The 27,285-nt window shown below is 40.2% G+C and overlaps 1 protein-coding gene across 1 annotated transcript in view; it reads right to left on the bottom strand.

Moving 5' to 3' along the window:
• Positions 1 to 27,041, bottom strand: part of VIPR2 (vasoactive intestinal peptide receptor 2) — a 38,859-nt gene extending 11,818 nt beyond the window's left edge. Inside the window, exons 1-6 of the mRNA XM_009899352.2 lie at positions 26,718 to 27,041; positions 23,764 to 23,866; positions 12,213 to 12,320; positions 10,643 to 10,740; positions 5,666 to 5,763; positions 1,706 to 1,847 (exon numbers count right to left, since the gene is read on the bottom strand). Coding sequence (XP_009897654.1) covers positions 1,706 to 1,847; positions 5,666 to 5,763; positions 10,643 to 10,740; positions 12,213 to 12,320; positions 23,764 to 23,866; positions 26,718 to 26,768 — 600 coding nt within the window. The 5' untranslated portion in view covers positions 26,769 to 27,041. The remainder of the gene's footprint in view (positions 1 to 1,705; positions 1,848 to 5,665; positions 5,764 to 10,642; positions 10,741 to 12,212; positions 12,321 to 23,763; positions 23,867 to 26,717) is intronic.
• Positions 27,042 to 27,285: the final 244 nt, after the last annotated feature.

The raw sequence follows: 27,285 nt of genomic DNA, 5'->3' as shown, positions 1-27,285 counted from the left end.
TTGAACATAAAAATGCTTCTCTGGAGATTGAGTTGGGAAACGTGATAATATACTGACTGTAACAGACTAAACAAAATGGACTAAGTAGAACTTCTGGTTTCTGCCAGCTTTACTCCCTTCCTCATTTAAAATACCTGTGAAGTGTGATGCCCTCAGGGACCCAAGTCACCAGCTGCTAAGCCAGAAGGGCATAGTCCTAGAAACACTTCTTTGTATTGATCAGCACCTTGTCGTGTCTCAGATATCTCAGTGCATCCCAAGTGCAAGCTGAAATTTACTTTTATTCTGACTACTTACTACCAGACTGGCAATGTCTAAAATTTTTGCAGTCAATACAAGCCAATACTGCCTTGTATTATACTCTCAATTTACATACTAGAAACTCCAATCAAAATACTTGCCCTTCCTCCTGCAGCTAATCCTGTATCAGGTGTACATCCACACACTGAACAGTAAAGGTATTTGTCGGTAAAGAGTTAGCCAAAGTTATGGTTCTGTGTCACTCAGACCCAGGACCTAGTTACATTACATTTTGAACTGTGTGCTTTTAGACATCTGTGTGTGAAGCAGAACAGTGGAACATCATCACAGGTGACAAAAGGGGCAAACCCTACATGCTGCTATGTAAGAAAGGCACCATCCAGCCAACACATGGTGAACTAGCCTTGCCAAACCAGTCAGATCATGTCACATATCATGCAACAGAAATTACTCAATAGCCCACAAAACTGGAGTATCCAAACAGGAAAGTATGAGAGTTTGTTATCTCATAACTGCAGAATTAAAGAAACTGCATGAATCAAGGAGTATTTCGAGAGCTCACTGACTAATCTTTCAAGGAGCTAAGAATTTTTTATTACCTCTGGCAGTCTGTCCACTAACTACTTTGTCTACTTGGGGTCTGCTAAATCAGAGGTTATTTGTCTTCACTGGAATTATCCCACATTACAAATCGATACATACAGCTTGGCAGTCAGGGCTAAGAACTTTATGCTTTGGGACAGTATAGTTTCATCACTTTAAAAACCAACTCCCTTCCATTCCGTGTCCCCACCCCTGTTCCCCCAAACTTAAACTGTAGCAAATTAAATTCAGAAGGTATTCAGCAATATTTGTAGGGTTCTTCTACAGCACTTTTGACTAAAACAATAGAGGCAGAGAATGTGAATATTACATAGTGATCAGTCTTCTAACAGCAAGATGAGGTTGTATTGCTGGCTAAGGCAGCAGAAGACAGCACTTCTGTCATAGCCAGGATGTACTCAACCCCTGCAAATATTTAACTCCCTGACTCACTCCTCTCCCTCCACTGATACCAGTCCAGCTCCTGGCCCCCTGATAAACTGCTGGAGCATTTCCAGAGAAGCTGCTTTAATGGTTCCCAACTGATGGCACCCATCTGTCTTAACCTCTCCCAGTTGATTAATCCAGTGGACATGTTTATTCTGAGCTCCAGTTGCTCATGGTTTGTTTTGGCAGATGGCACGTTGTCCTTTCAGAGACATGCAAACCAGCATTAACTTCTCTTATTTATTCTTTAAACTTCTTTCTCTGGCAACGTCCCACAGACTACTTTGCTAGCCACTATGTTCTCTACAAAACTGTCTACGCTGACATCTTGACATTCCTAATTATTTAAAAGGATCATGGAGGAAAAAGCGGTGATGCAACAGTATTATTCCAGGTAGCAAATGAGGTTTATTACCCACGAGGTTTGATCCTCTGGACAGTGAGATGTGTTGGATCTGGAATAGAGAATATCATCCTTGACTAAAACAGAGATTGCTCTTAGAATGAAAGAGAGGAACAGGTTCAGATGGATGTAGTTCCGAGTACAATGAAGTTTTCTAAGAAGAGATTTAAAAACAGGCATTTTAGAACTTGGAAAAGCTCTTGAACAGACTTCTATTACTCTTTGGTTGTTTCTTATTACTATGAACCTTGAGTAAGAACCTACCCTTTCCTCCTCTGTCATACTGCCAGTACTATTTTCTTTTATCATCATCCTCATCATCATCACTACAGGTTGTCCAGAATATACAAATAAAGTATCTCTTACACCTCTTCAGTATCACAGACCAAAGCATCTCAGTGGTATTCCTCTCACACTTTAACATAAGCTGGCAATAAGTACAGATTATTATATCCTTCCGTGTGCGCTCATCCCAGTATGCTTCTTACAATGAAAATTTTATTATACTTATATTATACTTATTATACTTATATTCCAGACATGCTTACATCTATTATTTTCTGCATTAAGGTTATTTTGGTCAAATGAGAACATTGAACTGCACTTGGATATTAAGCCAGAGCATTTTAGCAAGTATGAGCAATGCAAGAACGAAGATGCAATAAGGTGTCATGGTGGTCTGCAGTGGCAGCTTCCGAGTGGTCTTCACATTTGGATTTTTGTTGAAAACCAACAAATAATCCATTCTGAAACTACTAAAGTAAGGGTAGTTATAGTGTATGTAGGGGAGTAAGTAACAGACCCATCTCGCTAGCCCCCAGTTTGCCAGAAGATGTAGTAAGAGGTAGAACTTCAAGCAGTTGTCAAAAATCCAGTAATTTCTGTGGCTCTGCATAGCCTTTGCTGAAAAAGGTTCTGAGAAAAACTGAAACACTGCTGTTATGCTGGACAACAAGTCGTGATCCTATGGAATTCAGAGATGCACAATGCTGCAAATGGGAGGAGAATATTTTTCTTGTGCAACTAATCTAGAACTAATTATGAGACCTTAATTCCATTCAGTAGATGAAAGAATAAATGCAAGGCCAGCAAACCAACATTTTGGAAGTCGTGAGCAAGAAAGTGTTTTTATTTGAAATAGGCGTGACAATGCAAGCTACCAAAGACATGCTGCTCTTTAACAATGAAACAAAACCTATCATGCTTATTCCTTTGATACAACTACCTTCTGACACAAAACTGCCAGGGAGGAATGTTTAGAGACAGTTAATGCACATGAGCACATCTTACTGAAATGACAGATTCATTCTTTTCTCTTTGGTAAGACACATCTCAGGAAACGGACATCTCTGTGTGTTTTATGTAGAACTAACCCTGAAGCTAGTAAGATCTACAGTAAGATCAAGAATGTCAGTGTCATGTAGAAATATGATGATCTACAGGGTTTTTTCCACTCTGGGTTGTAATAAACCAATCTGATAAAACATCTGAAAAATACTATTTATTGTCAGTCATTTGGATTTCCACTTTTTTTTCTATAACGTTATACTATGTTAAAACTTAGGCATTCAAAATAAGGAAATAGAATACTGCATTCTAAGATGAATAAAGGAACTGTTTTTGACCAAGTAAAAATTACTAGTTTTGCTCTTTATAAAACCTTTACATAAGCGAGATTGTGCCTGACAAACTAACCTCCAACAGGAAAATGTTATGCCAGAAAGTTACCTATTAGCTTTAATTATAATAGGTACATAGAGTATTGTGTACTGGACAGTGAGATGTGTTGGAGCTGGAATAGAGAATATCATCCTTGACTCTGGAACCACAGTAACTTTGTTTTGAGGTTGAAAGATTAGATAGATATAAAATCCTTTCCTTTTACAATGTGTCCTTCACAGGTAAAAAATAATGGAAATCCATATAATGTTTCAGTAAAGCTTAAAATCAAGCCCGGTTCATTGAAGAGATGCAAGCTAGAGTATTGCAGAAACAACTTTCCTGTCCCCATCCAACAGTTCTGCCTTTCTTGCGCAGATATTGTGAACAACTGCAAAGCCCTGAAGCTGTATCTGTTCTGCCAGACAGTACATAGAGGTAACCTAAACATCACCTGCAATGGATGGCAAAAGTCAAATCACAGTATTTTAAAAGAGAATTTCCACTTCCTTATCATGAACACATCACCTACAGTTAAATTAAACTCCACATCATTCCACATTGCCTCTCATTAAAAATACTGTGCATATCCAGGATTAAATGCAGTATAATTTGAAGCATGCGTATACAAACCCAGCAATGCAGAATTTAAATAATATCTTGTGTTACTAATAATCAGAGTTCAAATCCTAATAATCTTGCTCAATGCACCCAGGATTCTTGTACCTTCCTAATTACCAAATCTCCTTGAGATAGCTTCACTTAGAGTTGTTCTTTGCTCTTCTTTTTCAACACAGCAAGGTAAAAGTTTGCTGGTTCCATTGAAAGGCGAAATATATTTCTTGGATAGGAGGAGGTACCAGCTGAGTAATAAAAAGTTAAAACTTACAGAAACATTCTTATTTTCCAAACTCTTCCCTTAAAAATTACTATATTGTACAGGATGCCCTACAACACGTCTGGACGACAGACAGACATCAACACTTCTGTTCTTGATAATTTACAAATGTTTCAGCTGCAGCCTTCCATATTAACTGTCTGCTTGCTACATGCTTGGGAAATTATATACTGAATGCAACTCTGTGTTAGGAGGCCCCTGCACCCCCTGCAGATAACAGAGAAACTGCATTCTCTAGGGGGAGACAAAAGAGCTTATGTTCCTCCTGGAAAAAACGTTTGGGTCTTTCTACTGACTCAGTAGAGAGAGTGGGGAGTTCTCAGCTTGAGCATTTAAAATGAAGCTGAAAGCTTTGAGTACACTGCTGAAATTCTTGATCTGTTTCTCATAACTAGCCTCTGGTGATGAACAACAGTCAGTCGTCTATATCACTGTCTTGAATGTGCTACTAGTTGTGAGTGGTTTTGAAAATGCAAAATCTGCCTCCAGTGTTTGCTGGTAGAAAGAACATAATCATCAGTCACTCCATTTTTTAAAAAAAAAAGTTATTCCATAAAATACTTATGGGCTATGTATCCAAACGGAATAGTGTCTGAACATTTAAATGCTGGGAAAATTCAGTGGAAGACTAAAAGGCTTACAGAACTCACCATCAGAGGAGTGAGGCCCTGACAAACAACATGCTGCCCCTTGCAAATTACACATACTTCTTGTCTACCAAATCCGAGGGATGTATTTTCTTGTTTCTCTTGGTGCAGAGTGGAATGGAAAACGTGTGTGCTAAAGATATGAAGGTGAAGAGACTGACAAAAGCTATGACACTGATAACAGCATTCTGCAATCTTTATTATCAGTTGGATAGAATAGAATAGAATAGAATAGAATAGAATAGAATAGAATAGAATAGAATAGAATAGAATAGAATAGAATAGAATAGAATAGAATAGAATAGAATAGAATGTTGCTTTCAGCCTCAACTCCCAGGAATCAGGCAAAACCAACAGACAGTACTGCCTTCCCTAACCACTGCCTAACAAAAACATTGCATACCCAGCACAATTAGCCGTATCTTTACATCCTATCCTAGTGAGAGAAATTAATGATTATAATCCCCCTGGACACCACTCAGAAGCTTTTGTAAATTATGGCTGCCCACTTGTCCAGCATTGATATCAAGCATACTATTAATTTTCAAGAGCAAGTCAAGGCTTTATATAATCCATTCCTAAATGAGTATTCTTTCTTACAAGGGCTGTAATACCTCTACATTTGTACAATCAAGTTAGCATTACATTGTTGTCAGCTGTTTACTTGAGAAAAGGGTAAAACTGATCCATTTTCTAAACATCTAAGCCATCAGACAACATTTAAAACCATCTTATGACTGTTCGTATTTACTCAAGAAAAATACATACCTGAAAAGGCAAAGAATTATACTTCCCGTTGTAAGAGCAATCAGAGATACACTGTGTCCAAGGGTATAAATTGCCTTCACCCTTACATAGAAATTGACCTGCACAGAAAATATATATGCAGAAACTACTTACTGATATGTAAAATCAACCGTGAAATGATATAATTTTCTGTTAAACAGCTCTGAAAGCTAAATAAATAGCATTATTATGACTCTTTGCTCTAGAGTATGTGATGAGAATATCTTTATTCCAACATATTTTTGCAATGCAACATTTTAAGCCAATTGACCTCAGAAGAAAATACAACCTCAGGAGCTCAAGTCTTAGTCATACAAGCTGGTTCAATTTCAGCTGATTATCCCATGGCACTGAGGTCAAAGAAAGTATCATATTCATCAACCTCTATGGACACAATCAAACTGGGAAGGATGAGCCATAGCTTGCAAGAGTGCGTTATCTCTGAAAGACAGAACCTCTCTCAATCCTTCTGCTCTAGTGTATTTTGCAATGCAGTTATACGAGTTCCATTTTAAAGACAATGCTAAAATTTGGAAAGGAAATTGTCCAGCATAGAAAAAGCAGACTGAAGTCTACAGTCAGCTGATTAACTGATTATCTTTTGAGATCACTCTTGTAGCATTTTGCTCTACCAAAAGGTTTGCCTATCTTATTCTGGCTTTTATAGCAACAGCATCCTAGCTCCCCTCCGTAAACAACTAGAGATAGAGATTATAGAATCAAGACTTGAAAAAATGCAGTCAAGAGAGTCATTCCGTTCACCCTTAAGCAGACGTCATTGGTATGGTCAACACCAAGTTCCACAGACCATGAAGAAGCCATACCTACTTGCCTAAACGTAGTCATCCAGTACTACTTGAGATGCCCTGGAGTAATCAAGATAGGTACATGGCAAATATGACGAAGGACATCTTTGCTGGAATTGCAGCGGTGAGCCCAACTGCACTAGACAATGCCTAGGCGATCATATCAAGCCCTGTTTTCACACACTACTGATTAGGCACCTAACTTAAGGAATTTTGAATTTCAGCCTTTCAGACTTTAAAATATGTAGTATGTGAATTTAAAACAACCATGAAGAATTTGATGTGATTGACTGCGTTGGCATGGACATGACTGAAAGACCCAAGAAATGTGTTCCTGCACCTGCTCTGATGGTTTCAGTACAGACTTAGTTCCTAGCAGATAAGAAAACCTACTCTGTAAGGTGAAGGGTTTCACATTCAGCTTCTGTTCTGAAAGGGTAAGAACAAAACTCTTGTCTTCTAATCACTTCTACTGAAGCAGTTGTCTGCAAATGAACAAGTTTGCTGCTCAAAGTCACCACTTATATAATTCTCTAATCTCCATATTTTACATTTTTTATTTTATCAATCTTTTAAAAGGTCCAAGTATACCAGATCTAGAGACAGATTGTATATTCTTCTTAAATTTTGTCTTGCCTGGGAAGATTCCTGTGTAGGAAATATGTAAATTCTTTGGTGCCAAGTATATGAAATTTATATCTATGTTTAGTCTGTCTTGCCTTTGCTCACTTTTTCCATATTTTTGCCCATCTTCATTTCAGAATGAACTGCACACTGCTCCTACATTTGTCTCCTTCCCTCCTTCCTGTCCTATACACCACACCTATTACACTTTCCTAAATCAAGAACATAGAATCAACTGATTTACAGACTTCAACAATCCACAGATGTCTGCTCTGAGCTTGACAGTAACTGTCAGGCAGGCTGAATGTAAAAGTATTCCTGTCACTTCTTCCCACTAGGGAGAACAGAAGAGGTTGTCTTCCTCTAGAAGAACACCATAGTATTTAAAATACCGTTTCTGACATTCTGTACACTTCATGACCCCTCCAACAAACAGTCTGACCAGAACCAAAACAAGAATTGTGTGTACTTCAGTCCAACCTAATGCTGTCAGCGTCAGCAGGACTGAATCTACCTGCTGGCCATTCATTTGCCAACCAGACGAACATGAAATAGCTACCTGGAGGTGTAACTCAGGATGAAAACTACTCTGACATTACCTCAGCACTGACCATGGCTATTTTGTTCAAACTAAGCAAATAAGAAAGAATTACACAATCATCATACAACACAGATTTTTAACTGTGCACTTGAAATCCTTCTTTCAGACCACTTTACTGGCACAGTATTGTCATGGCCAGAAAAATTTAATGAGTTAGAATTTTCTACTGATCAAAAATGAACCCTGCTTGACAAACTATTGCAAAGCTAAGTAAACAGTACTACATTTTGAAACCATTAGATCAAAAATTGCTATGAACTTCAAAAACAAGCAAAAATTTTATGATTAGCATGAAACACTTTATCAGGCTCAGCATCAAAGAGGATGCAATCATACTGCAACTTAAACTTCCTGTATGAATGTAAACAGAAGTGTCTGAATTTGCCTGTGACACCTCTATACCTGCTAGTGACTCAACACAACATTTGGCAAATGATGTTCTGTTTATTAAATATACACACAGTCCCCATAAAGACAAAGAATTAAATTTGTATTGTGGTAGTTGAAAAGCAGGGATTGACTTTAGAGTAAAACTGACTTAGTTATAGCTTGCATATTTGTCACTACTTTGTATCTTGCATAGCACCATTTAGAAACAAGCTCCTCATATTGTATTGCTGCAAATGAAATAGGCAAAGCAATACCAAATCTAATAGCACATAGATGTGATATTCTTGCAAGACTGGAGTGCAAAGAAGGCCTGGATTGACCAAAACTTAATTTGAAAATAAATTGTATTTTAATAAGATTTCACACATATTAGGTATCAAAAACTCTCTAGATTTTGTACCTGTATTTCAAGCATAAACTGATTCAAGACATGCATGTGAAACTGCAAAACCACCATGAAGCTGAAAATGACATGACATTTTCTGCAAGTCTAACAAAAATGGTACTTTTGCAGCTGCAGCAAGAGCAGCTGGCTTCTGAAAAATATTCACAATTATCTGAGCAATACTGATTCCAAAAATGAAATCCTACCATTTCATGTTTTGAGGATAATATTCAAATTATAATCACTAAACTAAACTCAGTGCATATTAAGCACAGCAAAAGTCAGTGGCTTATGATCTGCAGAACAATTTTATGAAAAAGTTTGCAGGATCTGTAACTGCTTTCTAGACTATACGGATCTAATTCTAAAATGTTTACTCTTTCTTTCTGGCTCCCTAATGTTATCAGGTATTAACCCCCCATACAGGTAAGAATAAACTTGATTAGTACAAGTTTGTGTAATTAGTATTATCTTTAATACACGTTTTGCAAAATCTGTTCTTACACACACTTGTGTTCTGTCTTCTTAGAACAGGCACCAACTTTTTTCTGCTAATGTTTCCTTTAAAATTAGTTTCATGTTACTTTGATTAAGTTCAGGATAAAGAAGTCTGTCTGTTTCACAGAACAGTCAGCATAGAAACTCGCAGGCAAAACTGTTACCCAGTGGAGCTTTCTACCTCAGCCTCGGTTTGGAAGGACCTCTAGGGGTGAGAGGACAAAGCACTGAAGACTTTTAAATACAGAAAGAGATGGCAAGAACTGTATGTCTTAGATAGAATGCCAGCACCTCTCTGCAAACCAGACAGAACAGATCTGCTAGAGCTATTCCAGGATAAAATTCCATTCTAAAATCCAGAAAACTCAGTGTGATGGATCAAGAGAGGGCCTATCTCTCCCTCCCCCACAGCTAAACTCAGTCAGAGAAGCAAAGCTATATTTACAAGCATATATGGAATGCAGGTTATATATAACACAATATATACAGTATTTACAATATACATAGAAATACACAGCAAAGGAAAATAACACAACAAAATTCTCTCCTCCAGACAGAGAGGAGGGTTCCGCCCCCCCCGTACCTCCTCCCTCCCCCTACCTCCCTTTTTTCCCAAAAAGGGGTTAGAGAGAGAAAGAAAGGCAGTTATTAAGGAAGAGAGTTCTTATTAGGCTTCAAAGAACATGCAGGAATTAGTTTTGCTTATCTCAAGGTCATTCCGGCTAGTTTTGCTCAGAAGCAGACAGGCTGGAAAGGCAGAACAGGCTGGAACTGAGAAAAATTCCCACTGAACTAAAACTTAAAGCTGCATTTTACCAATCTACCAATGAAATTCATTTAGAATATCTGAATGTTTTCATTTTGATACCAAAACATTCAACCAGAGTGTTCCAACACTGTCCATTAAAGGCACAGCCTCAAATGGTCACACTCAGCCAGACAAGTATCTTTACTTGTGAGAGGAGTTTGTCTGTTCATGATAACAAGAGTTTTACTGGCACCATAAACTCATGCTTGCAAACAAAATTGTGCCCTGTCGGTCTCAGCAGGAGCACAGAAAACAAGTAAAAGTTATGATGGGAAAAAAACTTCCCTCAACAAAAAGAAAAGAAATACTATATGCAGAGTGAAAGCATTTTTTTTTCTACTTATGATGATGTATTCAAGGTACTTTGATAACTTTCACTTGTAACAACTGCCACAATTTAAAGTCCAGTATAAAACTACATTAATTCCAGTGACCTAAATTCATTCTGTTTTGCTCACAAACACAAAGCAGCAATCAAGTGGTGCATGTATTACTAACAGATTTTCACAGTATTAGAATTTGCTATTATAGACATTTTTAGAAATAACATCATGCAAAACTCACCATGCACAAGCCAAGTAACACAGCAACAGGAAAAATACAGATACATTGCTGCAATTATCCACTTTTTAAAGCCTTGAATTTCAATTACTGAGTTTTATGTTTGTGATTTTTATCTTAAAGGACATTTGAAAACCAAGCATATGGGAATCAATGCTGCCAAAAATTATTACAGAGGTTCACTAGTTCTGATAGAGTAAAATGGGAATTAGTAAGAAGCAGAGTATGTTTGGTAGATAAAGAAATAAATAGCACCTAAATAAATAGAAGTAGTATTTTTTCATACCTTATAATCATCTTCGTAGTCATTATATCCACAAGAACTTAAGATGTCAGGAAAAATGTCTGACCATCCACTACTTGTACAATTTTTGCTAATATTTCCTGTAAAGAAAAAGTTCAGACTTTAAATTAGAAAGATTCAAAAGTCTCCTCATGAACAAATCCTTAGACTTTATCACTCTCTGTTACCACCCTGTATTTCCTAGCACTCCTGTTAAAGCACCCAGACATTTCCCTTCATTCATACTACTTTGGCTTTTACTCTGAGTTGTCTTGCACTAGAGAAAAACAGAAGTAATTCCAAGTTGTGGTGACAGGCTTCTACAAGAAGAAAACAGGCAGCTATGGCAAAAGTAGTACACAAGAAAATTGTAGCAAACAGTAAAATGGATGCGATCTTTAAGTCTTGACGCCGTGACCAAGTGAGATGAAGCTGTAACACATCATGGGAGTTTCAGTTTTAAATGTTTATTGCAGTCCTTTTAAAGGAAAATGATGTTATTGTAATACAAGATACTAAGACCTTTTCAGTACCAAACACCTGAACTCCAAGAGAGCAGGCACGCTTTAGCTTTTGGCAAATAAATAGAAGCAGCATGATTTAATTCAGATTTTGAATTTTTAATATTTATTATTCTGCCTTGTCTCATGACAACATCTGAATATCTTCGTTTGAGTCACAGTATCACCAAGGTTGGAAGAGACCTCAAAGATCATTGAGTCCAACCTGTCACCACAGACCTCATGACTAGACCATGGCACCAAGTGCCACGTTCAATCCCTGGAACACTTTTACAGATTTCAGAAGGTTTAGTGAAGATTACACATACTTTTCCTTTCATAAACTGTTTAGGCTATCCATGATAAACTAACCAAGATTCACCAGCTCCAGGAATAAAAAACCTTGTTCATCTGTAGATTGTTTTAGTTACCTATTTTTAACTGGAACAACACTTAATCAACAGTTTTGACAATAAAGGTATTTTAGTTATAACCCACTGACAAGCCAATTTTCAAAATTAAACCAATGTGAAGTAGTGACGAGGTGGTGCAGAAAAAGATGGTAGATGGTAGACTTAAAGCAGTTAAATGCTTCAGCAGTCTCAGACATTGATGAGCTCTTTTCAAGTTCCATTAAAAAGTTAATGATTTCATAGTAACTACCTTAAATTATAATAGTGGTAACTTCTAGGTATCAGGTGTTAGTGTTGGCTCAGTACTCTCACGAAGGCGAGATAGAGCTCCCACTCAAAGGACAGAAGGAGCAACTTGCATGTGATTTGCTGGCAACTGTTAAAGGTATCACACAGATGCAACTGCCTTAACTAACACAAATAGGTAAAAAAAGAGCAAGCAATGTTTTCAGCCTTGAAGAGTGTCACTACACCAGATTGGTATTTTGTATGTGACTCCAAGGACGCCATATGGCCCAAAAAGACAATTTGTCTTTTCGTGATCAGTTCTGTTGAAAATCTATTATTGTAACTCTTTAAAAAGAAAACATTTTTTAGCAATATTACATTAGAAAATACCAAAAAAAAGGTCCAACAGAAGTACACCTTAAAATGGAATACCTGGTTTGCCAGAAAAAAGGCTAAATACTTTTGGACAAGGGACAGTGACAGTCTCTCCAATCTTTGCAGGACGCCAACAGGTGATGTTATCCCAAACTCCAACACATCCTGAAACAAAACCAGCAGGAGTCAGCAGGAATTTCCCCCTGGGCGGGGTATGTCCCAGGTGCAGCATGAAGCCAGTGGCATTGCATTCCCACGGGCCTTGGCTTCCTTTGGAAGACATCTAAGTGGGATAGTTGGGAGGAAGCATCTGTGGTGTAACAAGAATAGGGTTTGGAGATGAAAAAGGATGGTAAGAGGATGATAAAAGGATTACAGAGTTAATTCTGCATTTGGTTTCCTATTCCACGGAGGCCTCTTCATACAGTTTCCAAAGGAAATGTTATTCTGCAGGAGTCACTTGCTCACGAGGGCTGGGTCTTCCTTCACTCCTGTTAGGGATGACACGGCTCTAAGTGCAGCAGCCATTCTATATTCTGTAAAATGATGCCAAAACTAAAGGATTACTCATGGGAACACTTCACAAAGTTTATCTGTGTGGGTAGATATAACACATAAAGCCTCGTCCTTCACTGCCTCTTATGCTGTATCAACCTCCAAAGAGATATGTAATAAATGTATTAACCACTTGTGACCTCACACATCCAACAATACAGACATCAAAGCCTTTTCTTGTGAAGCATTAAAAATCTCCAAAGATGGAGATATCATAGACTCTGTGGGCAACCTGCACATACAAAACATCTTCCATGATGAATTTTTCTATGCATCTAATTAGGATTTCCCTTTCTGTAGGTTGTTTCAGTTGTGTCCTGCTGTGATTCTTACGCTTTTTTTAATTTTCCCATCTGAGAAGAGCCTGCGTCCATCTTCTCTACAAACCCACCAGGAAGATGAAGACAGCAATCAGATCGCTCTTCTTCAAGCTAAACAAACCAACTTTCAGCTAGTCATTATATATTGCATATTCCTGTGCCATCTCCATACCCACTGCTGAGCTGATTAATGATCTTCCTGTATGCAGGAGCCCAAAACTGGTCACAGTACTCTGCTGAAATGCAGTTTCAAAAATGTCAAGGAGAGGCAGACAATTGCTTCTTTTGATCTAACAGTTTGCTCATGTAGTACATCTCTGTACAGGTGCATTGCTGCCTCATATTTAAATTAATGCATTTCTAAAGCAGACTCCTAAAATGGGCTAGTAGAACTTTATCCTACAAATGTCCATTTCTTTCCAAGAGAGCCTGTAGTTGTTAACCCAGCTGCAGAATCTAAACTCTAGATGTCTCTATTTACTCCAATCAATTCCATCCTTATTTGCTTAATACTGTATGAACTAACCTCAGCTTGTCAAGGTCTCCACTTACATGAATAATACTGTTTTGTTTTCTTTAGTAATTCTGACTCCCAGAACAACTGTGGCAGTTTCGGCCGGGTGCCTCCTGCTGCTGCCACACGGGGTGCACCTCTGGCTCAGTGGGTGGACACAGAAAATAGCGTATTTCATTCCCATAATGTCCTGCTCCCTATAAATCTACCAGCAAGGCCTCACACTTCCTCTTTCCCCTTGCTGCTCCCGTGGGAGATGTTCCCTATATGGTAATGGAAGGGGAGTTATCTCTAGGCCTCTTGTGCCTGGCTAGGAGGAGAAGGGGGAAGGGCAGTCTCAGATCTGGCCAGCTGAGATAAGCCTAACAGTGGAGCGGGGGGAAGAAGGAGCCCTGGGGGTTTTGGGTGTACCCTCAGGTAGGGAGAAGGGGAGTGCTAGGTTTCTGGGTATGCTATAAGGGACTCTGTATGCTTTGGGATCTCTTTTGTCACTGGGCTTGTAGCTATCTGTAAAACATTCACTGCTTTTCCATTTGAACTTTCCATCACTTCTGCAATCCATTTGTGTGAGTTTCATCATTTTTCTGCTCTGGTGGAAGGCAAGGGAGGATCTGCCTCAACCTGGGACAACAACATATATGACTCCTTCCTTTAGCTTTACCTCAGGGTAAGGGGGACTTACTCAGGAGCAGAAACTGTGAGAGTGATGCTCTTTCTAGCTGTATTCCACAGCTGGCTGAGAAATTGCTGATCCCATGACAATTCACTCATGTCAGGTTTCTGGTCCTTAGCTCCTGAATGTGTGTTTGTAGCAACTGACTCAGAATGTAATACTCTGAATTCCATAAAGACTCCTATTTTCCTTAATGATCATGCAGAGTTTGTCCATTCTAGTCTATTGGCCCCTACAGCTGGTTCACCTATTTCCTTAAGAATGAACACAAGTTTTATTCTATGCTGTTCTACCTGTCTGTCTTGTACTCCCTTCTAGCACTTGTGTCTTGTCTTTTAGTGTTAGTAGTGATATCTCTGAGATGATGTTGATTTAGTCATCTGTACATAATTGTAGAGGTTTATGTCTGAGTGAGTAATCTCCATAGCTTTTGAAGGCAATGGAACTTAAACATGCTGAGGTGCTCCCCAAGTTGCAGTACTGGATCAAAACCAAGTCCAGTTCTCTATGATGCAACACAAGGGCTTATGCAAAATCAGAGAAGGTTTATCTCAGCCAGTTCAGGTCATGCTTCATTCCAAATTGATTTCAAGACAGAAATTACATCAACAATGTGGCATACAAGTAATCTGAAAGACAAAGAAACTATTTTCTTCATCTGCCAGCACTCAGAACTACAGTGACAAAATGAAACTCTTAGGGCTTTGATGGATGCACTGCCTGAGCCAGGATAAACAAGCCCTGGAGTAGACAAGAAAAATTAGCATCTTGTGCCACTTCAGACCTTTTTAGTTCATCCCCATTTCCACTAACAAGTCAGAGTTGAGATGAATCATGAAAGTGTTCCTGCACACCCATTAAAGCTGGTGCACTGCTGAAGTCTGCTATAAGTACGACTTTTAACAATACACACTCTCTGGGATTTCAGATCCCACCTTTCCTCATCTCCTCCTATTACTACAGATTTTTCGATAGTGTCACCACCACAGATACTTTATGCAGAGGTGGGATAAAATTAACAAGTCTGTCCTTACTACACTTGCATCACTTTGTCTCTTTCATCTCAAAAGTGTCTCTCTCGTACATCAGGAGTTTAACTGCGCACGGTTGAAACCAGCAATTAATTCCCTTCTGATCCTGGAAATTCAAGATGTGTCACAACTGGAAACTTTGGTGAGTTTCACAGATCTTCAAGTTGATACTGCTCTTTACCCGTGACAACATCCCTTTAGAAAAATATATGCAATATTGTCAGAGGGTGGAAGAGAATGATTCAATTAATCATAGAAGTTTGAAAACTGGCCAAGTTCATTACTCACAACAATTGCCTGTTTCTCCACAGTAACTACAGAGCAGCCTACAGCATTATAAATACCTACACTGTCAGAAAATTAAGGTGTGATAAATGCTGCATTAAATGTGTCTCTTTCTGCACACAGACTATCTAACTTGGTCAAGTTTGATATTCTGCTCTCTTTCCACTACTCTCTGTCCAGTCATCAGCTCAATCAGTATTGTGATTTCTGGACACTCATCCATCACTGCTGCATTTCATAAAAACATTAAGCATTATTCTCTGGAAATGTTACCCATCTCCCACATACATATGCCAGTTTCCTAATAGTTCCAAAGGACATTAATCAAAAGCACTATAATTTTTAGCTTTAAACAAGGATTTATGTTTTAGTTCTAGTAACAATTTTACCAATAATTCTACAGAAAACATCCTACATTTTACATAAAATTGAAATTGTTCGAATATTTCATGTCTGCAATTTTATTTGTTTTAAATTAAAAAATATTTTAAGTAGCCATTCTATTCATTAATGGACTTATTCTCTATGTTTGCATCCCACTTCACTAGATTCACAAGACTTGAATGTATTTGGCCTTTCACTTATACACGCACACATAGAAACAGTCCAGCTCTTTATTTGTCTTAGCTTCTCAACAATTTCTGCACATCACTACTACCGTACACTTTACCTTCTTCTTTGCCTGTTAATAAAGTTAACAAAGGAAAAGAAAATTAAAGTTCTTCATCTCTATTTCTGCGGTGTCTAGAAGAATGCTCCTGCACCCTACATACAATAGTATCTTTTCAGTCTTTTCATTTGCATCATTTATTTTTCTGGTGTTTCTCTTGCAGCATATCCAAGGAAACAACTGATCCTCCCAAGAAACCTTTGCTCAATGGCTCGCTCAAAAGTGTGGCCATGGGGACACTCCTCTACTCTTTTCCCCCCTGTTCCTCCAGACAATGTTGCAGATGCTATTCTTAGCACGCACTTACTTTGAATTCTTGGTCTTTAACGCTTGTAATGCATTTGCAGATACTTCATAATGAAAGGAAACGTAACAGACTATAATACTACCTTTTGCTTCTCTTTTTTTTCAGCTTGTGTAAGTATTGTCACCACACTCAGCATCCTGCCAGCTGAAATTCAGGCACTGAGCAACAAGTTTTCTTACCTACATGTACTTTTTCCATCTGCAAAATCGTGTCATGTGGGTTTATACCGGAAGGGTTTTGCTTCTGCCTGCCTTTCCTCTATGTACTAACCACCAGGTGGCACTTTGCATTTGGAGTTTTAAAACTGACGATTCAAAAAGAGGGCTTGCTTCCTTCAAACTGTCTAGTCCTGCCTGATACATGAAAGGGAGAAAAGCTTTGAAAGTTCACCAGAAAGTCGAGTTTTTTGTTTGTTTGTTTTTTTCAAATAGGGAATCCTTTGGATTTTTGCACTTAACCTGGCAGAGCAGAAGCAGTACCATCTCTTAGGGGCAATATTTCCTAGACTGTAGGTCTGAATGCTGCAGCATGTCACTTAGGCTATGCGTACGGACTGAATTCTTTCTGCATTTTTACACAAGTAATACAAAGAAAGGAAAAGGAGGGACTGGAGAAACAGCAAGCTAGCGAACTGGAAGCAAAGCAAACAAATGGTAGAACTACTTAAAATGTCAAGAGGAGTCTGACAGTAGCAGAAATACTGTTGCTCCAAGCTACTTTGCTGAAGTTATTTCCTGTCTGCTTTGGCCGTCCCTGGAGGTGTTCAAGGGGAGATTGGACGTGGCACTTGGTGCCATGGTCTAGTTGTGAGGTCTGTTGGAACAGGTTGGACTTGATGATCCTTGGGGTCTCTTCCAACCTTAGTTACTGTGATACTGTGATACTGTGAATGCTCTGATAGCTCTTAATAGCCCTGAGCAGCCTCAGCCCTTGCGCAGGGGCTCTGGTCTTGGCCTTCAGTGATGCTGCCGGTGCACCTGATTTCAGCTTAGGCACAGTAGTGCCAGTGCCGGCCACTGCCTGGGCCCTGCTTGGCCATCCCAAGACTATGTCAAACACTGGTTCCCTGCACCAGGGTGGACCCTGACCCCCCGCAGGTTAGGTTCTCAGCTGTCCCTGGGCATCTCCCTTGGGCAATGTTCACAGCTAGGGCTGCCCCTGGCTGCCCTCCCAATGTCTTGGCAGAGGTGGGACAGGTTCTGCTAGTCCCTGCCTGCCCACAATCCACCAAACCCCCTTTGCAGCCTGCAATCACATGAAAATGAAAACACTGCCTGAAAATGGTCAAGAAGCAGCTCCAATGTGCCTATGTTGAAATTTATTAGGTCATATTCACCTAAAACCTTTGCAGTTTGTAGGTTTTCAAAAGCCAGTCCTATTACCAGGAATGGCAAAAATACTGAGATTTCTAAAGGGATTATTGAATTTTCCATCGGATGAAGCATTTCAGAAGATATGTCTTATTTCCTTTCTGAACCACAGCTTCCCATCAGAGAATCAAAGATCTATAAACCAATTTGATACAATTTACATCTTCTTAGGATTGTATAAGGAAATACATAAACTGCCAGCTACAAAGTTCAGGGGAAAACAAGAAAAAAAAAAAAAAAAAAAGGTAAAAATGTATCTGAACACAAAACCACATTTTCGTCCAAATTTTCTGCAAAGTAAATTCTGCTTTCCCGTTACTCAAAATGTTCTTTGGAGACTAGAAGATAATTTTCTATTATACTGCAAATATATTAATGGATGTCCTAAGAGGTACCTCCAGCTCCATGTGGCCCCAGTGCAGACATGCTGTACATTATTCAAATATACCATTGAATATCAATCTGCTATTCATACAACCCCCACCACAAAACATTAAAAGTCTCTAAAAAGTATTCAGACCACATATTTCTGTTAGGTTTGAGCGTCTAACCCATGTGCTCTTTGCGGTATTAGCTTAGGCTTTTTTTGTGCTTTGGAATTCCGAATGCTTCCTCGTGGCATATGAACCATGAATGTCGTGAAGAGCAGACTGCCACGTTCACAGCTGCTTCTATCAGGACTCGCGTGTAAAACTATACAGGGCAGTACTTCTTGCAGAATGTACTGAAAAACACAATGAGCTCACTTATGGCTGCATACTTTCCAGGTTCCAAATGCCATTTATTAATGCCTACTACTGATTTTCTATTTGCATTGGGGGGGGATCAGAAATTTCAGTTGTACCAATGATGGGATGTTCTTTCCAAAACACTTTGTTATTGTCAGGCTTAGTAACTGTTATTATGCAAGATATTTGAATGAGGCTGATCAGGACAATTTCTTTGCTGCCACTGTTTTTCTCCTGTTGGCTATTTTTCAGGAAGTAATGCCTTTCACTCAAGATTCCTATCACCCAGTCTCCTCAAATGATAAGCCAGTTCTGCCTCTCTTCACTCCTCAAATAATTAACTATAACTCTTTATATGTATATCTTTTTCAGATATTGTCAGCGCTATAAGGATGGTCATCTTTATGTGGTGTCATAGAATGATAGAATTGTTAGGGTTGGAAGGGACCTCAAAGATCATCTAGTTGAAACCCCTGCTGCCATGGGCAGGGACCCCTCACACTAGACACTTCCATTAGTGGAAGCCAAAATAGAAAAACATTTGAAGCAGTCCCTTCAGCTAGAAAAGCAGTACCATAGACACTGAAGAAAGCTAAAGTTTCTGCCAAGGGCTACTGGTGCTGCATGAAAGGAAATTCCATGATGCCACTATCTTGTTTAGTTCTGCCTTTAGTGCTACCTCAGATAACTCTAAGCCATGCTGCAGTCTGAACCACTGACTCAAGAGAAAATATCTGCAAAACCAAATAAAAACTTGTAGATGACCTTAATGAGATTGGGAGCATTAAGAAAGAAGGAAGCTTAAGGAGGTTCCTTTTCAAGCAGCAAATGAAAGGCCTCATCTGGCTTTGTGTAAGTGTCCTATTGGCTGATGTAGAGAAGAGAGCAATCATCACAGTGAATTAGTTATGCCAAAGTCATCTTGTGTGATGAGGGGGTGGGGTAGGGGATGGTGTATGCATGGATTTGGAATGCAAAACAGGCACCTATCCTTTTGGAGAAGTAACCTTAGTAGCAGAGGTTCCTTGGATAAACTAACTTTTGGACAAACTTGCCACAAGTCCAACATTGAATGTTCACCCCACTGTTCTGAAGACCTCTCAGAAAAACGTGCTCTAGTCCATCCACAAGATCATGAGCTCTATGCTGCAGTCACTGAGTGACTTCTACTGGCAGTGTCATTCGGGAGACTGGATTATGTTGCAACATTTGTTCTTCTTGCCTTAAATTTACAAGTAAGAGCATCATTTTGGTAGTTCTTTTTGGTTTAAGTCCCCACCACCAGCTGTATTATAAAGCCTCTCTTTGAGGGGCTTATGAAACATCTTTCAAAAGCCACTTCTCTTTACATTTGAATCCCTTCCTCCAAGTTAAGAGGTCCTAGCCAAAATTAAAAATGTCTGGCATATAGGTCTCACAAAAACATATTTTGCAAAGTATATTTCTTGTTTTCATAATGAAGTACTATTAGAACTTTGTTGTAGAACCCTGTTATAAAGCCTACCAACTGAGCTTTAGCACTTATTTTACCATAAGAATAGAGCAGAATAAACCAGGTTGGAAGAGACCTTCAAGATCATCATGTCCAACCCATCATCCAACACCATCTAATCAACCAAACCATGCAACCAAGCACCCCATCAAGACTCCTCCTAAACACCTCCAATGATGGTGAATCCACCACCTCCCCAGGCAGCCCATTCCAATGGGCAATTGCTCTCTCTATGAAGAATTTCTTCCTAACATCCAGTCTAAACCTCCCCTGGCGCAGCTTGAGACTGTGTCCTCTTGTTCTGGTGCTGCTTGCCTGGGAGAAGAGACCAACCCCTGCCTGGCTACAACCTCTCTTCAGGTAGTTGTAGAGAGCAATAAGGTCTCCCCTGAGCCTCCTCTTCTCCAGGCTAAGCAGCCCCAGTTCCCTCAGCCTCTCCTCATAGGGCTGTATTCCAAACCCCTCACCGACTTTGTTGCCCTTCTCTGGACACCTTCCAGCAAGTCAACATCCTTCCTAACCTGAGGAGCCCAGAACTGGACACAGGACTCAAGGTGTGGCCTAACCAGTGCTGTGTACAGGGGCAGAACGACCTCCCTCCTCCTGCTGGCTACACTGTTCCTGATGCAGGTCAGGATGCCATTGGCCCTCTTGGCCGCCTGGGCACACTGCAGGCTGGCTCATGGTCAGCCTACTGTGAATCAGTACCCCCAGGTCCCTCTCTGCCTGGGAAGTGAATAAGAATTCACTTTTCATTTAAATGTGAACAGAAATGAGTCAATTTATTCAATATTTAGAATTTTTCATTGTAAAATAAGAGAGAAAATTGCAACAGGCCAATTTTGTTGTATTTTCAATTACTTTTATTAAGGGATTTCTATTTTTTGTAAGAGAAGCCATGGGTAGAAGGTAAAAATTAATTTACTGGTTTTCCATATGGATCCCAAAATTAACAGCTCTTAGGAGCTATTTAGAATACAGTTCATCTTCCCTCAGAAAAATTAAATGTTTGCAGCTAAGGCGCATCCATACCTTGGGTGTCAGACTGTTGGAGGAAAGAAGAAAACAAATGCAGATAGAAGCTAATGCAGTCTTCATAAAATATACAAGTAGATCTGCTAGAGAGCTCTAGAGAAAGGAAGACATTGCCACAGATCTTTGAAGAGCAGCTTTCCTCCCTAAATGGAGCATAAGGCTCTCCACTAATGGGAGAATATGTACTAATACATGAAAATTCCCCCAAAGGGTAGAAAGCAGGAGGTCCAGATTAACAGTTTGACATCGCCAAATAGACAGAATTTAAACAAACTGGGTCCTGTGGTTTTAATATCCTTAGCATTGTTCAAAGGACATTTACAAAGCATTTATACACCATTGCCTTGTAAAACACACTACTGCTTTATTAAGCCATGAAGTAAGTAAGTTCTTTGTAGTCTTCATAGTGATTTTAGGTGCACTACAAAAATTACACAGTCAAACTCTTCAGCCTGTGGTTCAAGGTGGCTCAGGTAAGATGACTGTAACATCATTTTATTATGTTTAAAAAAACTCACCATAATGACCTTTAAATCATCCCTTTGTGTCTCCCTAACTGGGAGCTGAGTGCAGCTTTGTTTCCAAATTCAAGCCAAGCCCTTCACTAAATTTCTGAAGACAAGTAGCACATACTACAGTTAGAAAAGCATGACAAGGGCTGCATAACCACACTTCCCATTCAGTTAAAAAAAAAAAAAAAAAAACAAAAAAAAAACCCCCACCCCACCAAAAAAAAAACAACACAAAAAAACCCCATGATTTGTTAAATTATTCTATTACCTTTGAAGCATTAGCCATTACAAGCTTTAGGTGTGGAGCTAGGACTTGGACCAGTACCATCTTGACACTTTTCATTAGTAATTCTTCTTTATCAACACTCAGAGTACTACTGTGACAGTCTGCAAGCCTCTGTTCAAAATAGTTCTTACATCTTTGTATTAATACAGACAGCTTATTAGGAAAATAAGGACAGAGAGAATGGGCATTTCTGCTAGTGCAAATTTAATGTAGGCTTTCATGAACAGGTTCTTGCTATCTATAACATATTCTTCACGTACCTGTAATATGAAGCATAGGATAAATTCTCCTATAACATTAAACATACCATTTTTAAGAGTTCATTACTACAGAGGCTTTATTCCAGTATCCTCCAAAATTAAAAACTCCCTTACTTTCAACCAGGCATTCAATCCAATAAATCCTTCCTCTGCTGTTTTATCAGTACCTGCAGGGCTGAGTCAACACTATCAGACATACCATCTCCTTCCAAGACATGAAGTTGTTCCATAGCAGTTTGACCTCAGGAGACACTTCTTTTCCAGTGAAAAGAGCATATGAAGAAAATATTGACAGAAACCTTTATTCCCCTAGGGAACCCAAAGTAAAACAGGTGTGCATCACAAGCATACCACTGAAGCAGCTTGGCACCTAGACAGAAAAAGCGATTCTTGAAGAAAGCTTAACTTGCAAAGCCACATAATAGCTAATAGTGAATTTATTAATTCATTGAGATGGGCTAGTAACCATTTCTCCATCTGGCTTCACACTAGCATTACTTGTGTAACAGCTGTCACTTTTCACCACTCAAATAAATAATCTAAATGCACATTAATTATTCAAGTAAGATTTTGCCTGAAGAGATATCCATGTAAATTCTTCACTGTTACTATAATTTGCCTAATTAATGTGGATTAATATAAAGGAGAAATTACAGTGAAATATAAACTGCCTCTGATCCTTTTTATTACTTTATTGCAAAAAAAGTAGTACCAGAGTATGGACTTAGGGAGTTACAAATTTAAATAGAGAGGTGGAGAAAGCATCAGGTGTTGGGGTTCTTGTTTATGCTGAAAGAGCACTACAGATGCCACCCCCTTGCCGCCACCGCCCTGCCCCCCGCTCCCCTCCCCCCCCCCCCATCTTCAGCGCACATTCAAAACAGAATGAATATGAATAAAACAAATACACTATGTATCAGCTCATTCAGGCAAAGGAAAACAAGGGCACTGCAAGCACTATGGTGTTGCAAGGAGCCCAGTTACCCGAAGACAATACCAACCTGGACTACTACATCAAAAAGCAGGTTTAGGGTTTTGTAGAACTATTTGAAATTAAATACTTCAAGTGACTAAAAGACTGTTTAAACAGCAGAAATTCAATTATTAGTCTTGGATTTGGCACTATTTTGTAACAATTAAAATTATGTATTGAACCAAAAGACATTCAGTTGCATTTCAATGTAAAATTTCTTTCCCTTTTACATAAACCTTACTGAAATCCAAGGCTCTGAACTCTTCCTCAGGCTTGTTCTTCCTGCTGATCCTGCCACCACCAGCCTACAGCCACTCCTGCCAGTCAGAAAATTCTAGCAACAACAGTTTAAACCATGAGAATGTGTTTGCTCCAATCTAGTGTCCTACTGAGTATGTGCGTAGTGCCTGGCACACCTCCCAACATGTTTGCTTCAGCTGTACTTTTTATGCAGAACCTGCATAAACGCTAAAATATGTAAAATTATAAGCACAGTACAGATAAATATGGCAACTGCAACCACAACAGCAAAGTAAGTAAAGGGAGAAAATCTTGAATATTCCAGTTGTCTCCATGTTACAGTTTATCATTTCTTACCTCTGTAGTCCACTGGCTTTGTGTTCTTTAGAAGTTCCATGCACCTTGTTTCCTCCTTGTGAATTTCCAGATGAAATCTGCATTCTGGATGAACACCATTCACCTGTGTTAAATTTACAAACAAGCCAGGGTCTTTCAGCATGAATTACAATGTTTTGTGAAGGGTGTAACTAACCAGTAATTAAAGCCACAACGACCCAGCGCTGGTTTTGCCCAAGTCTGTGCTAGGCATTTGACACAGTTATTGCCCATTTTAACTTCTCACATCAACTTTTCAAAATGAAATGGTAAAATAATCTGCTAGAGCATTCACTAGCTCCTTCCTGTAGCATTTTAAGGCCAACTGTCTTGAATCAATTAATTACTATTACATATTTAACTTTCTAGTGCCTTCACCAGTATCTTTTTATGAAACCTTTTTCCTCCATGAAAACCCATGAGCTAAACAGAAGCAGGAAAATTAACACATTTACTTTTTTGATTTTGTATTAAGTTATGAAGCTGAAAGTTTATTATGAACCAAAGAACCTGAAAGACAATGAAACTGCATTCTGACATGTTCATTTTGCTTTTCTTCTCTTTTCCACCGTACCTTTGTTGTTTGTTTTTCTTTTTGTCTCCTGAGGCTCCCAAAGCATGATTGAAGCAAGTACTGCACCCCCTATCCCTTAAAAATGAAAGTACTATTGCCTTTTCTCATTACAGCCCTGCTCCAGTTCCTTGTTTTTCAGAAAGTGTTATTTATGTTTACAGGAAGAGACAGAGATGCAGCAGTACTGGGGAGAGAGAAAACAAACAAAAAAGGGGGGGGGAGGGGGAAGAACCACAAAAAAAAAAAAAAAAAAGGCCCCCCCCCCCCGAGAGTTATACAGAAGTGAGCTAAAGTCAGAGTGGAATAAAGAAATACATAGAGTTCCTAAGAGCCCGTGTGGGAGAAATGACTAGTGAGTGACAAATGGGAAACTAAGAAATGTGGCTTGAGCTGAAAGATCAGTGAGATTAGCTCATACAAAGTAACATTATAATAAAATAAACCAAAACGCGGGTATGCAGTATATCCGTCATCCTCACGCTTGTGTTAACAAGGGGGGTCTCCAAGTTCCTCTTTTCTCACACTCTTTCTTAGGAGACAGTAACAGAATTTGGTAATAATCTCTGATTCATGGAACTATATTTTTATAATGACAATGCTTAATTAAGCTGTGATCATGGCCCCTGAGTTAGGTCTGAGAGCCTGGTGGTTCTGCAGTCCCTGCAGCTGGGCAAGCCACTTGCACAGCTTTTAAAAATTCAGTGTAATAGCCATAAGCATAACAACAGAACTGTTTAAAAAAATCACAAAAACCTGTTTCTTCTCCAAATGTCTCATTTCACCATCAGAATTTGACTTCCTTGTCCCTATCTTATCTCTATATTGATTATTCAAATTATATGTTCTTAGGGCAGATTGGTTTTCATTTTTTAACTGAATTTGTACAGGTCCTTATCATAAATTAAAATTTCTAGCACTTACAATAGAAACTTCAGAGCTATACCGAAAACATCTGTGGCTTGTTATGTATTATCCACTTCCCAGATAGTTCCCATGTACAATTGTCCCATGTATACGTAATATTTTAAATTGGATTTTTCCTTTCCCATAGTGGTTTGTTTAGATTTTTCTTCCAACTGCAAATATTTGCTAACTGAAAGTAGATCTCCTACTCATCAAAAGTTATTGCAGTTACTGAGTCTTAGAAAGTATATTCCAGTAAATAGAAACGTTAACTGAGGGATAAATCAAATCAGCTACTGCAATTAAGAAACTCATCAAAGAAATTAATTTTCTCTCTTTCCTACTTCCAAAAACTATCCCAGTATCAGTGATCTAAAAGTAAAGATTAGTTTGAGAAGATAAATCTGTTAGTACAAAGGGAAACATACATTACTTTTCAAACCTAGGACGTATGCCAAATCACAGCACGCCTGCTTCGTTCAGATGCACCTCACTGAGAGATTTAGGGTTCAAAACTACGTGGCACCGACCATCCCGAAACACATCACGAACCCCAAAAGGGGTTTTGAAAGGTACTCACCACATCTGAGGGCTAGTACTCATCCATCCTTCCCTGTTTTACCAAAGGAAGGTTATCCTTTGCAATCACTGAATACAGGACGGTGTGCATTGTAAAGGTGCACAGTTAACTACAAATCTGTCAGTTTACATTCACCGTCGACATAATTTCCTTTCTCTCAGCGGAAATGATCTGGTATTTCAAATTTACGGGGGGGTGGGGGGAAGAGTAGACGCCCTAAATTTGAAGGCTTTACTATTCTGAATGCTTTTCACGCTGTTATCTGGTTACACATATCAAAGAGAAATCAATCCTGCGGGATTTTTTCCCTATGTTACAATCCCCAGCGACCCTCTAGACCGTACCAAGGCAGCCCTCTGTTAAAAGTCGGCAAACTCATGGTGGTCACGGGCTGCCAGGGAAATCAGGGGACGACGAGTCACGCGGCGATAGTCGGCCCGGCGCCGGCTGCCCTCCGCGACGTACCGAGCCCTGAACTTCGCCCGGGAATGAGGGGCTGCGCCCCGCGCCGCCTGCGCCTCCGGCCCAGCCGGGCGGCCGGGAAGCCTATCCCGAGACACCTCGGAGGGGCGGTGGGTAGGGAACCTGGCGGGGTCTGAGGGGCCCGTTCCCTGCGAGCCCGGAGCCCGATGACAGCCGGTAAGCGCGACGGGTGGCAGCCACTTGTCTCCTGAAATTAGGGCGGCGGGGCTGCGGTCTCCGCATCTGCTACAGCTACCGCGGAGCTCCCAGCTCCGGGCAACGGGGAAAGCCGTAACGGAAAGCCGCTACCTCGAGGACCGGAGCAACGGCAAGAGGCGAAGAGATCGCCCTATCCACAGCCTGGAGGGGCGAGTTTTACCCTTCTCCAGGTCTGGGGGTGAGAATAAGGTGACTTACCAGCCCCAGACTCCAGCAGACAGAGAGAAGAATGACCGGCAGGTTCCTCATGCCTGCGAAGCACCAGGGCCGGTGGGCTCCGCTGCCCCCTTTCGAAGGCAGCGACCAGGAGCCGGTTCCCGCCGCGGCACCATAGGGCTCAGTGTCCGCCGGGCTGTCGAGGCGCTGAGTCGAGCCCTTTGCCCACCGGCGGAGCCGCCGCCCCGCGGCTGTCGGCGGGTACCGCACCTGTTCCCAGCCGCCTGCCACTCGCCTGCCCTCTGCTCCGGCGTCTGCCAGCTCTCGGCCCAACGCTGCCCCTCCGCGCTCAGCTCCTCCTTTAGACCCCGGCTCCCTACCCTTTCGCTTCTTCTTAGCCCCACTCCCCGGCTTCCTTTTCTCCTCCTCCTTCTCCCTGCCGCGGCTGCCCGTCTCTCTCCCCCCCCCCACAAGCGGTGCGAGTCGTTCTTGTTAGCCGGGATGCCCCCGTCCGTCCCAGCATTTCACAGGTGCTCCCCGGGCTGCTGCCGAGTTGTAGACGGTATTTACCGCGCTCAACCTACTTCGGGATGCTGGAGAAGCCTCCTCT

Source organism: Dryobates pubescens, chromosome 21 (genome assembly GCF_014839835.1).
Source record: "Dryobates pubescens isolate bDryPub1 chromosome 21, bDryPub1.pri, whole genome shotgun sequence".
Lineage (NCBI taxonomy): Eukaryota > Metazoa > Chordata > Aves > Piciformes > Picidae > Dryobates > Dryobates pubescens.
This window is presented reverse-complemented; position numbering and strand designations above follow the sequence as displayed.